The sequence below is a fragment of the Carya illinoinensis genome, chromosome 5, assembly GCF_018687715.1.
Source record: "Carya illinoinensis cultivar Pawnee chromosome 5, C.illinoinensisPawnee_v1, whole genome shotgun sequence".
NCBI lineage: Eukaryota > Viridiplantae > Streptophyta > Magnoliopsida > Fagales > Juglandaceae > Carya > Carya illinoinensis.
The window spans coordinates 35392779-35406079 of NC_056756.1; the positions used below are offsets into that span (position 1 = coordinate 35392779).

The 13301-nt window shown below is 37.5% G+C and overlaps 1 protein-coding gene across 1 annotated transcript; it reads left to right on the forward strand.

Annotated features, from left to right (window-relative positions):
• The first annotated feature begins 3415 nt into the window (after positions 1 to 3415).
• On the forward strand, positions 3416 to 12720 carry LOC122309364 ((-)-germacrene D synthase-like). Its single transcript, XM_043122835.1, has 8 exons — positions 3416 to 3609; positions 9842 to 9870; positions 10029 to 10299; positions 10630 to 11002; positions 11128 to 11352; positions 11484 to 11622; positions 11723 to 11968; positions 12400 to 12720. Exons 1-8 carry the CDS (start codon positions 3504 to 3506, stop codon positions 12691 to 12693), a joined length of 1683 nt encoding a protein of 560 aa, XP_042978769.1. The 5' UTR covers positions 3416 to 3503; the 3' UTR covers positions 12694 to 12720.
• Positions 12721 to 13301: the final 581 nt, after the last annotated feature.

The following is a 13301-nucleotide window of genomic DNA, read 5'->3' on the forward strand; positions in this document are numbered from 1 at the left end:
ATTATAAATATTTTCGTATTTTCCATATAGTAGAAATTAATAAAGACGTTGGGTTGAGCTTGGAACACTACAATGGAAGCCACTTTTTCCGACGTGTATAAATAGCTGGAAAAAGCCAAAAAATGGCCGCAAAATATCTATACCAGTGATTTTAAAATCACTACATGCTCTCTGGTACGATTCCTCCACTTCTGATCTAGCGCAGTGGAAGTTAAAAATCGCTGCTAATAATTTATATATAGTTTGTATATATATAGAAAGAAACGAATAATTAGGAATACATGATGAGGCAGATCGATTACATATATCTTCAAACAGAAATGTATGAGGATCACATTTAACAAGAAGTCTCATATATCAGATTAATACTAATATTTTAGAATGCGACTACTGTTCAATTTATTGAAAGATAGCAATGAGATTTCTATCCATAATTCATAAGAACCACTGATCAAGATAAGATGGAGAAATGGTTGCTTTCCTAGCTTACCACAATAACATCAATCTCGGTTTGAATGACTTAATTGTCTAATGAAAGCTGTCCACTTAGAGAATGAAACACATATGCAAACACACGAGTTGGTGTCTTGGGTGGGCTCGTAACAGAGAAACTTTACACATATGTAACTATGTACGAGCTATATGTTGCATTATTATTTAAGTCAAATTATGTGTGGTTGTCGTTTGAATAACAAAATAATGAGGGGTTGGGATTTAAATTATGTGTACAAGTTGAAAATAATGTACAAAGAGGCGATTTCAAGCTAATAGTGAGTGCTCAAACCTTATTCATTTTATTTTTATTTGAATACAAATCAAGCTAGCTCGACCTTATCATGATCACTAAGTTATGTTTTTAAAAATAATTATAAACATTATTGAACAAAGAGTACAAATAGAAAACTTAAGTTGAACAATATAGAAAAAAACATAAGCTGGCTGCTCTAAGAATTTTTATATCCAAATATCAAAATAAGATTTTATTTCATAAATAGGCTGTAGGAAATTTCGTCTTCCAACCTAATTTAGAGGAAATTTGTCTCTTTAAATACATAAGCTGGCTTCTATAAGAAAAAGACAATATGGAAGTTGTTATCACGGAATGAATCTTTACGACTATTTCTTCGTGGTACAGAGTCGACGTGAGCCTTGAGGCATTTTTCAAAGACTGATGTTAGAAAATTCGTTGCAAGTTTAGCACGGAAACCTGACAGGCAATTGGACCAGATCGATCAAAACAAGGACTTTTGGACTTTTATATTATGTTAGATCACAAACAAGGATCCTAGTACAGGATCGAATTCCTAGCGCGTGCTTCTTGGAAGACTGACGGCTGGTTGGCGTGGCCAATTAACTTTTTTGTCTACTAGTTTGATCTTTTAAACCACGAGCTATATGAAAATTTTCTTCGACAATGATACAACACTAAAAAAATTATTTCTTTTACTTTAATTTAAAATTATTGTCCGTGCAACAATTTAAAGTACCTGAAAAAAATAATTATTTAGTCTTTAATTATAAATATATAGATTATGATACAATTATTATTACCATTATTGGGTTTTTTGAGACAAATCATTTTGTCTATTAGAGTTAGTTAGGGCATATTTAAAAAAGTAATGTTACTCATTATTTCAGTTTTTATGATTATTCTCATATAGTTCTATGATGTGACATTAGATGATTAGAGACTATTTATTATATTTTATTTTTGAATCCATCATCTAATAAAACATCATGAAATTCATGAGATGGTAAGAAAAATGGCAATGAATAGATTTTTCCTCTTTAAAATTGAGACCTAAGGCCAAAATTTTACAAGCTTTGGTTTTATTTATTTTGAAACAATGTTGTAATAAACTATTACATTGAATAATGTAATTATACAGTAACCATGCATATATTGTAAGTGCTTTTATTGATCTTCATTTAGTTTTTCCTTAATTACTTTTTATATTAATTAATCAAAAATAATATTTCAAGATGTTTCGGTTTCTTTGGAGTCTTTTTATCATTTTGGAAAATCTCGTCCTTAATTGGAGGCCTCTTGATATTAGTTTTTAAATAATAATAATATCAATATTATTTCCTTGATGAGGATTTAAGAATTTTTATTTTAATTTCCTAACACGTCAGCTGGTGGGCGGGGAAGTAGAGAAAATAATTGTGCACGAGTTTGAATGGAAAAATGTGTACCACTTTGGAACACGGCATGCTATATATATAAAACAAACGAAAAAAGAAAAGTAGATTGACAACTAAAGACACGTTGAATATGATATATACCAATCATGAACAGTGACCCATTAAGTGCATATGAAGCCTTTGGAGAACATGTGGTGAACAAAACGAACACCAGAGAACACATCGAATGTGAGATTTAATTATCACTAACGACAATTCGTTAAGTACATTGGAAGCTTTTGGAGAACACATGATTACTAGAAAAGAACACAAAATAACATGTTTAATATGAGATTATCATCTACGGAAAAGCACTACGAGTGATACTAGGAAATCAATAGCTCTTATATATGCCAAATGCCAATAACATCTTGTACAGTCAATTAATTGACTAATATGACAAAAATCATATTGAAAAATGGATGTAATTGAGAAAATCTTGTAAGAGGTAACTTAGAAAATAAAAATAAAAAATAGAACTCAAAATCGAGCCTGGAGTTAGCCATTAATGGTTCTGATATCATATAGAAAATGGAAATAAAATAGAATAGGAGATGGGAAAGGGCAGAGAATAAGAAACTTTGACGACTACATCTTTATTATTATCAATTGTGCTTGAATAAATAATATATATCCCTATTTATAAGTGAATGAAGATAGAGAAATAATAGAAATACAATAAATCAATTATACAAATTAATAATTTAATTTACACCATAAACTACCTATGGTATAGAATAAGGCTTGGTTTGGAAACACAAGGTATCTCATCTTATCTCATTTCAAAATTTCACATAATTTTTTTAATTCTCAAATATCATTTAAATATAAATACTTTTAAATTTCAAATCTTCAACTTTTTCATCTTATCATTATTACTTATTCATTACAACTTTATCAAACTTCCAAACAAAACACAGAATAATTCAACTTTTTTCAAATTTGAAAATAAAAATAATATTATTCTAACATTATTGTAACTTTATGATATTTTTATTCAAATTTTTTTTCTCTTATTTTCCAAAACCCAAAAACATATCTTAATCCAAACTATTTTACTATTATTTACAAATTATTGTACTATTATTCAGTAATTCTTCAATTCATCTCATTTTTCAAACTAAGTTTACTTTATATTGCACATATTAGAATATTATGAATATTCAGTACGGTATGCATGCGGCGTTGTCGGTATGCTTGAAACGTATCTATATAACTGGCCTTCCATAAGTTGTTCATTCACGACTACGATACTTGAAAACCAACAACCACTAAGTTAACTCAGTCGCCATTTATACACTAATTAGTTGTTCTACAAAATGTCCCTGCTTCCAGTTTCAGGGATTCCTTCCCAAACCCAGAATCCAAGTATTTCTGTTGTAAAACGCCCGTTGGCAACTTTTCACCCAAGCATTTGGGGAGATCATTTTGAAAAAGCAGTGGTTCTACACAACACTACACCTAGAGGGGGGGTGAATAGGTGTAATCTAATTTTTATGGCCTTTTGAAAATTAATCAAACAAGCAGATAATAAATGAAACAAATAACACAAATAATCAACACATGATTTTGTTCACGGAGTGGAAACTCATTTGAAGAACCTCTTCAAAATCTAAAACCACTCCGGGTGTAAGACACCACCTCAAATCCACTATAGAAACTTTAGTTTGTTACAACCAATTTAGAACACTCACAAAACCTTTGTAGTAGCTAAACTTGGCTTGCAACACCACGAGTGACCCACTCGATCTCTACACGCATGTAGTGTCGGAACTCCGACCTTCCTATAGCTTCCCACGAGAACCTCTCGATCTCTGCATCAACGGCAGCTCCGGACTCTTCCGGCCAACAGCAATGTCCACTTCAATGGACTCAAATAAGAGTTGATTTTGAATGTGTTATGATGGAGTAATATTTTTCCAAGAGAGAATCAACCAAATGGGGGAGAGGTTGCTCTAAGAAGTTCTTGGAGGCCCTTAGGGTTTTTGCTCTGATTCTCCACACATAGAACAGAAGCTAACATGTTCTATTTATAGTTCCCATCAAATGAGGCGTTCAAAACCCTACATTGTAAGTGATCTGGAACATTGGCTCGAGCGAAGTGTCGAGCGAAGGTCGAGCGACACACTCTGCCTGGGTTCGCTTGAGCTCAGTGTTGAGCGAGGGTCGAGCGGTTGAATCTGCCTGAGTTCGCTCGAGCCGTATGTCGAGCGAGGGTCGAGCGGTTGAATCTGCCTGAGTTCGCTCGAGCCGTATGTCGAGCGATGGTCGAGCTGTTGAATCTGCCTGAGTTCGCTCGAGCGCTCTGTCGAGCGAGGGTCGAGCGAAGTCGCTTCTTTTGACCAATAATGAGCACACTTCAAGCCCACTTCAATCCTTCCGCAACAACACTTGTTACAACACCATTTTCCACAGGTTTTCACAAGAATATGCCAACACGCTCATTTTTCCCTCAACAATCTCCCCCTTTGGCATTTCTGTGACAAAACCTCTAACCTATACATATGATCTAATCCTAGCACACCCAATTAGATCCATATTCTTGAACATGTTGAAAAATTTCTGCACATGCTTAGCAAACGGTTAAACATACCCATTCACATATGCACAAAAACATATTTGCTATTCTCAAATCATAATTCATGTCAAGTACAGGTTTTAGAAGAGAAATATTTCATTAAACAACAAATCATAGATTGAGTTCAAGAAACATTAGTCAAACAATCAGCAGCTAACAAGAGATATAAATCAACAGATATAACCAAAAGCTGTTGTTCCCCCAAAACAAAAAAAATTAGTACAAGTAACACTCCCCCTGAGTTAATACTGTACTACTCCCCCTCAACAAAGTATATCTCCCCCTCAACAATCAATCTCCCCCTTTTTGTCACAAGAGGCCAAGGGTCTCAATCATCACCATCGGTATCCTCATCATCCTCATTGAGCTGACGCAACAATGCCAACTAACAATGCAAGACTCGGTGCATGCCCGATGTCACTCCCCATTTTTCAAAACAATAACAAATGCCTAGGTCAAAATGTCCCATATGCATACTAATGCCTACTCATGTGAAAGACCAACATGCATGCTAATGCCAACCACATTCATGACACATATGCAATGACAACTCAAGCCATTTACAAGCTAATGCCAATTCTAAACCAAAACACCTTCAAAACATAATGCAATAGATATGGGAGCAATGCTATGCCAATGCATGATGAAAAACCAAAAACACACTTCATTGAGGCATTTTATCGAACACTTGGAGTGCATCCAAGTGAGAAACTCGGGTATAGACCCATGGGAGTTTCAAAAACCTCCTAAATACAACCAATCCCAACAATGGCTACACAATAGCCTCAATAAACCAAAATAAACGGAACAATTTCAAGAAACAAACTTCAAAAAACCCCCAATCCGAAACCCATATGCAAAACAAACGGAAATACCCAAAATAAATCACCAAAACACGAAAATACACAAGAGAAAGGGATTTACCTTGGTTTGGAGATGATTTCGGAAGGAAAGAACTTGATTAAACGAAGAAAATTGAGAAAAGAAAGAGGAAAATCGCACGGAGGGGAGAAAACGCACGAAACAGGGCAGTCTACTCGAGCGGCTCGAGCGGCGCTCGAGTTTTATATCAGTCATTCGCTCGAGCGAACTTAAAACCCTCGAGCGGCTGTCGAGCGGGTTTAGCTCGAGCGGTGTCGAGCGAGGGTCGAGCGAGACCTCCAGAAAAACACATTTTGCCCATTTTTGAAGCACACAACACTCACATGACATGAACAAATATTGGGAATGTCAATTTTCACACCTAGAGTACATATCAAATGTAGAGAAGCATCATATTCCCATAAAATACGCAGTTTAAAACCAAGTATCACAAGTAATATAGACGTGCGTGTATAAAGCGGTCCTTGCTCAATCAAGAAATTTCAACCGTAAGGCGTGAGTGGGGTTGGGCTGAACATGAAACCATAAGTGCTCGGGAAGCTCATTCAAGACACAGAAAGTCAAACCTAATGCTGCTAGGACCTGAATCTTTCTGTTTAAATACTTGTCTCAGTATGTTCAAGAAAACAGAAAACTTATTCTGTTTTTCACCCTCCCTTTTTTTTTTTTTTTTTTTTTTTTTTATAATAACTTCACTTTTTCTTTTCTGTTTGAGATACCATATTTTTGCACAAGTGAACCATGATGAGGTCATCTAGCCCGTAGTCAATTCTGTATGAAGATAGAGCTTCCTACCACTTTTGATTGCCTCCCCAATAAACTCACAAGTGGTGAAATGTCAATTGACCGAGTTTGGAGTGAAGTGTGTGATGCCAGTCACAGATTACACGAGATACTCATGTTCCAAATCTTTGTAAAATATAGAAATATGATACAAATCTCAAAAGACACATGCACTTAGATTTTAGAATTAACAACCCCACTATCATATAGCCCAATCATGAAGTGCATGTAGGGGCAGCAAACAACGACAAAGAAACTAGACAACAACAAAAAAATAAACAACAACAAAATAAAACAAAAATGCATGTAATGTATGTAATGCATGTAATGCATACCTGTCAGTCTACAGCACCAAAACCATGTGTGGCTCGCGTCTTTCCCTTTTGGATGATCCACCTTGGTATCCATTTCTTTGAGAAAGGCTTTTCAATTTTCTTGGTGTGCCTCTTAAGCTCAAAACAGTTTGGTCGGATGTGACCAATCTTACCACAATGATGACACACGGGGCTTGCTTTGTGAGGTCTTTGTCTCAAGAAGGTTGAGACATTCTTAGAGTCATTCATGTAATTCTTACCCCTTCCAGAAGGATAAGCAGTTCTACTATTAACAAATGCAGGAGCATGCACAAAATGACTCATTAATTTAAAACAGTTTGGTCTAATATGGCCTAGCTTCCCACAATGATGACATATGGGGCTCATGTTGCGAGCTCCTTGTCTTTTGGGAGGAGGAACAGACTTTTGCACTTGCACAGGCTTCTTGCCCTTTTCAGATGGATGAGCCTTCTTTTTCTCAGTCATTTCAGGAACAAACACTGTGGTTCTCACATTTTTACCGAAAGCTTTTGAGCTTGAAGGAGCATCAGGATTCTCTTCAAAATAGCCTAAACCACTTTTATCACTAGATGACTTTCCTAAACCTAGGATTTTGTCAAGCTGGTTTGTCCCAATGGAGAATTTTTGCAACTTAGTATTTAACAAAGTTAGCTCATTTTCATGAGTTGTCACTTTATCTTCCAAAGTCACATTTCTCTTTTGCAACTCATCTGTTAGACCAATGGCTTCTCTCAGTTTGCTCTGAAGCCCTTCATTTTCTCTTTTGCATAAATCTATTTCCTCAATATGTGCTTTATTGAGTTTCCTCAATTTCACACATTCCTTGTACAACTTCTCATAGATTTCCTGCAAGTCATCTTCATCCCCGGATTCATTTTCAGAAACACTCTCAATTTCAACCACAGATTCACTGTTATGACTTTTTCCTGCAACAGAGGAAGTGAAAGCCATGTAGTTGAAATTTTTCTTCCTGGGAGAACTCTCTTGTGAGTCACTTGACTCAGACTCACTATCAGTCAAGGAAGCAGCATTCGCTTTCTCTTTGGCCCTTTTGTAATTTGCACACTCAAGTCGAATGTGACCAAAACCATGACATTCATGGCACTGAATATTGTCATTGACAGCTCTAGTTTCTCTCTTATACCTCCCTTCTCGGTTTTCTGAACTAGAACCTCCATTGATACCCTTGAACCTTCTCTTTTCTTGTCTTGGGTTTTTCTAGGCAAACATCTTCCTGAATTTTTTAGCATAAAATGCTATCTCCTTGTCACTCATGGCAAGTTCGTCAGAAGATTCACCAGACTCTTCTCTAATAGCTTTGAGGGCTATGGACTTGTTTTTCTTATCCATAGGAAGAGTATGTTCATAGGTTTGTAAGGAACCCACCAACTCTTCAACTCTCATGTTGTCCAAGTCTTTGCTTTCTTCTATAGCAGTGACTTTGGGACGAAACCTCTCAGGAAGAGATCTAAGGACTTTTCTCACAATTCTGTCCTCAGGAATTCTATCCCCTAAATTAAAACGAGAATTGACAATATCATTAAGTTTGCTATAGAAGACATCAAAAGTTTCATCATCCTTCATCCTAAGTTCTTCAAAGTTGGTGGTCAGCATTTGAAGTTTAGAATTTTTTACAGCCTTGGTACCTTCATGGGTAACCTCAAGAATGTCCCATGCCTCTTTGCAATTTTCACACATGGAGATTCTTTTGAACTCCTCCTGGGACACGGCCATGAATATCGCATTTAGGCCTTTGCTATTCCAACTACACTCGTTGACTTCATCCCTAGAGTAATTTTCCACACCCTTGGGGGTTTCGACTCCCTCAATGAATACAACCGGTTGTTTCCATCCCTTTGTTACAGAGGTCCACACTCGTTCATCCACAGACATAAGGAAAGCTCTCATTCGAACCTTCCAATACGCATAGTTACTTCCATCAAAAAATGGTGGAGATGTGAGTGATTGAGACCTATCCATATAAACCACTACAGCAGGATCACACTCAGGAACTAAATCCTAGCGGAGTGAACCCGCTCTGATACCAATTGAAAAAGCAGTGGTTCTACACAACACTACACCTAGAGGGGGGGTGAATAGGTGTAATCTAATTTTTATGGCCTTTTGAAAATTAATCAAACAAGCAGATAATAAATGAAACAAATAACACAAATAATCAACACATGATTTTGTTCACGGAGTGGAAACTCATTTGAAGAACCTCTTCAAAATCTAAAACCACTCCGGGTGTAAGACACCACCTCAAATCCACTATAGAAACTTTAGTTTGTTACAACCAATTTAGAACACTCACAAAACCTTTGTAGTAGCTAAACTTGGCTTGCAACACCACGAGTGACCCACTCGATCTCTACACGCATGTAGTGTCGGAACTCCAACCTTCCTATAGCTTCCCACGAGAACCTCTCGATCTCTGCATCAACGGCAGCTCCGGACTCTTCCGGCCAACAGCAATGTCCACTTCAATGGACTCAAATAAGAGTTGATTTTGAATGTGTTATGATGGAGTAATATTTTTCCAAGAGAGAATCAACCAAATGGGGGAGAGGTTGCTCTAAGAAGTTCTTGGAGGCCCTTAGGGTTTTTGCTCTGATTCTCCACACATAGAACAGAAGCTAACATGTTCTATTTATAGTTCCCATCAAATGAGGCGTTCAAAACCCTACATTGTAAGTGATCTGGAACATTGGCTCGAGCGAAGTGTCGAGCGAAGGTCGAGCGACACACTCTGCCTGGGTTCGCTTGAGCTCAGTGTTGAGCGAGGGTCGAGCGGTTGAATCTGCCTGAGTTCGCTCGAGCCGTATGTCGAGCGAGGGTCGAGCGGTTGAATCTGCCTGAGTTCGCTCGAGCCGTATGTCGAGCGATGGTCGAGCTGTTGAATCTGCCTGAGTTCGCTCGAGCGCTCTGTCGAGCGAGGGTCGAGCGAAGTCGCTTCTTTTGACCAATAATGAGCACACTTCAAGCCCACTTCAATCCTTCCGCAACAACACTTGTTACAACACCATTTTCCACAGGTTTTCACAAGAATATGCCAACACGCTCATTTTTCCCTCAACACATTTCATCTCTTATAATAGCAAGTCCATGGTAGTTGAACATTTGTGAAGCCCCTCTCTCTCTCTCTCTCTCTCTCTCTCTCTCCCTCCCTCTCTCTCTCTCTCTCTCTATATATATGTATATATGTATATATTCTAATGCTTACAGTCTTGAAATGCATATTATGATCTATCATCTTTGTGCTGTAGGAGATTTCCTCTGAGAGCTTGGAGAAAGTTCAAAGGCTGAAAGAAAAAGTGCAGAGCTTGCTGATGGCTCCCGTCGATGATATATCACAAAAGTTGGAGCTGATTGATGCGATCCAACGCTTAGGCGTGTCTTACCATTTTGAAAGTGAGATTGATACCATACTCCAACAAATTCACAACAATGGTGACGACACTGGAGACTCTGACGACCTCTACACTGTTTCTCTCCGTTTTCGCTTACTGAGGCAGCAGGGTTATAACACTCCGAGTGGTTAGTACTGATTAGACTATTCAAATAAAGGAATAAAGTAAAAGGCCGCCAAAGGTTAATAAATCTAGTTAAAAAAATGATTGAAGAATACTACAATAATTCATAAAATTTACATAAAAAACAAAAAACTATGGTACGTACCGACCTCTCCGGTTTGAAGAACATTAAAAAATGGAACTAGAGCATGCAATTTGATGGGTGCTTCATCAAAACGCTTATTCGGCACTGTATTGTTTCTCATAGAAAATATATATTGGTATTGTTTTGTTTACGGAAACTTCAGCTGCACAGATCACATGCATGTGCTCATGTGTTGGGGTGATAATGCAGATGTTTTCAGCAAGTTTAAGGACAGTGAAGGGAACTTCGAGGAATCAATTATTCACGATGTGCGAGGTATTTTAAGCCTTTATGAAGCTTCGCATATGAGGGTGCGTGGAGAAGATATACTTGATGAAGCACTTCATTTTACTACAACGCAACTCGAGTCGATGGTGAGTAATTTAAACCCTTCTGTTGCTGCACAAGTGCGTCGTGCCTTAGAGCGGCCGCTTCGAAAATGGATGCCAAGGTTAGAGGCGAGACATTATTTTTCTACCTACCCAGAAACTGCTTCATTTAATGAAGTTGTTCTCAACTTCGCTAAGTTGGATTTTAACATAATACAACGGCTACACCAGAAGGAAGTTTCCGAGCTCTCGAGGTAATTAAGGCCATGTAGATCACATTGTATCGCACTTCTTTATATAATATATACCTGTTGGTGTTAATTTTGTATATGCATATATGGCAAGATTTGATGTCAGTTTGCGTTCAATTCTTGCTTAGGCGGTGGAAAGAAGATTTAGGGGTCCCGGAAAAGATATCGTATGTCCGAGATAGAGTGGTGGAGTTGTACTTCATGTGGATTTTGGGACCGTACTTTGAACCCCAATATTCTCATGGGAGGATGATGCTTGGCAAAGTGGCCTCCGTGGTCTCAATAATGGATGATACATATGATGCCTATGGTACATTTGAAGAGCTTAAACTCTTTACGGATGCAATTATAAGGTTAACTTAAGGCTCTTCTATCGGATCCAGAATTAATGTCTTGAAACTTCTTCTTTTTTCAAGTCATCAGGAACAAAAACTTGATTGGTCTGTTTTAATTTTTTCTTCTTTAATAAATTAATAACATTCAGGTGGGATAACTGCTGCATAGAGCAACTCCCAGAGTACATGAAATCTACCTATCAAGCACTCTTGGATATTACTAAGGAAATTGAGGAAGAGATGTCCAAAGAAGGAAGGATATACGGCCTTTACTATACAAAGGAAGCAGTACGACATGACCAAAAATTAATCACTTTTACTGGCCTCTTTTTCACTAAATTCTGAATTTTTATACTCTGAATGTTTTCATGGCTTTTAATGCAACCAGATCAAAAGGCTAGCTCAAGCCTACCTTCTTGAAGCCAAATGGATGAAGGAAAAATATATACCCACGGTGGAGGAGTACATGAGTAACGCCCTAGTAACCGGTGGCTACTCTACACTTGTAACCTTATCTTTTCTTGGCATGGGAGATGCAACAAAGGAGGTCTTCGATTGGGCCTGCGGTAACCCTAAGATTGTTAAAGCAGCAGAAACGATATGCAGACTCATGGATGACCTTGTTTCTACTGAGGTACGTATACAACATGGGAAGTTAGCTTTTAAGATTTCAGGAAGGATATCAAATATATAATAAAATTTTCTTTGTTTAAATTAAGTTAACTTTTAAGACAAGTAATAATTTCACATTCATGGACCAAAGCAAAAGTTTTGAATTTGATCTCAGATTTCACACTTTACCATATTAGTTAAATATTCCACGTGTTTGTAATGTCCACTTATTAAAAGGGTATGGCCCACAGTTGAAAGGTAGTATTAAGGATATATATATAAAATATAATATATATAGATTTTATTATATATTTTATATCCTTAATAATTCCTTTCCCTAGCTCTACATTCAGTAGGCAATGTGCCAACATCAATTTGGCAGTCGCACGAGCTAATCTTAATTATGTTGTTGATGTTGGAAATAAAATCACTAAATGTTTCTATTTTTTGCAGTTTGAGCAAGAGAGAGGACACGTTGTCTCTGCCCTCGACTGCTATATGAAGCAGCACGGTGTCTCAAAGCATGAGGCAGAAGAAGAATTTAAGAAGCAGATCGAGGATGCATGGAAAGATATTAACAGCGAGTTCCTTAAACCTACTCAAGTGCCAAAGCATTTCCTAGATCGCGTTCTCAATCTCGCACGCGTAATGGATGTTGTTTACAAGGATGATGATGCATACACAAACGTTACACAAGTGATAGTAGACGGTATCACTTCATTGCTTGTTGATCCGGTGCCGATATGAGTCTATCAAGTGCCAATTCAGAATGTTGGCCAGTAAACGTACCATAAGTTGACGGCCTATATATATGTGTTTACTTTATCCATGTAGGGAATTTCAACGACAGTAATAAGACGTACAATAAGTAAAATTTGAATTCACAAAGAGGCCATATGTGTGTGTGTGTGTGTGTTGGGGGGGGGGGTGGGTTTCATGCGCTAGTATAAAAAAAATGAGAGTTTAAGATAAATTATTTGGGACGAGAATAGACTCGTTTTAGTAAAAAATAACTGGATAAAGTAATATTAACCATGAGTAAGTATGGAAGCCCAACCCTCCCACCAAAACTAAGTTGTTTTGGCTAAAGGATGAAACCCGAGTCTTCTTCTTTCCCCCCAACACCGCACAACTCCCATCTCTTCTTCTTTCTTTTTCTTTTCTCTTTTCTTCTTCTTGCTCCGCCCTCTGCCCGTGACCTGCAGCACCTCTTCCCATTGACACCACTGCTTCTCCATGTGGTTGTGCCTTCCGTCTCCTCTGGCCACCGTTGTAGTTCTTCAATCCGTCCCATCCACTCTAACCCTCTATCTCATGGGTTTCATCCATGCCTCCACATGCCACCCATCGTTGCC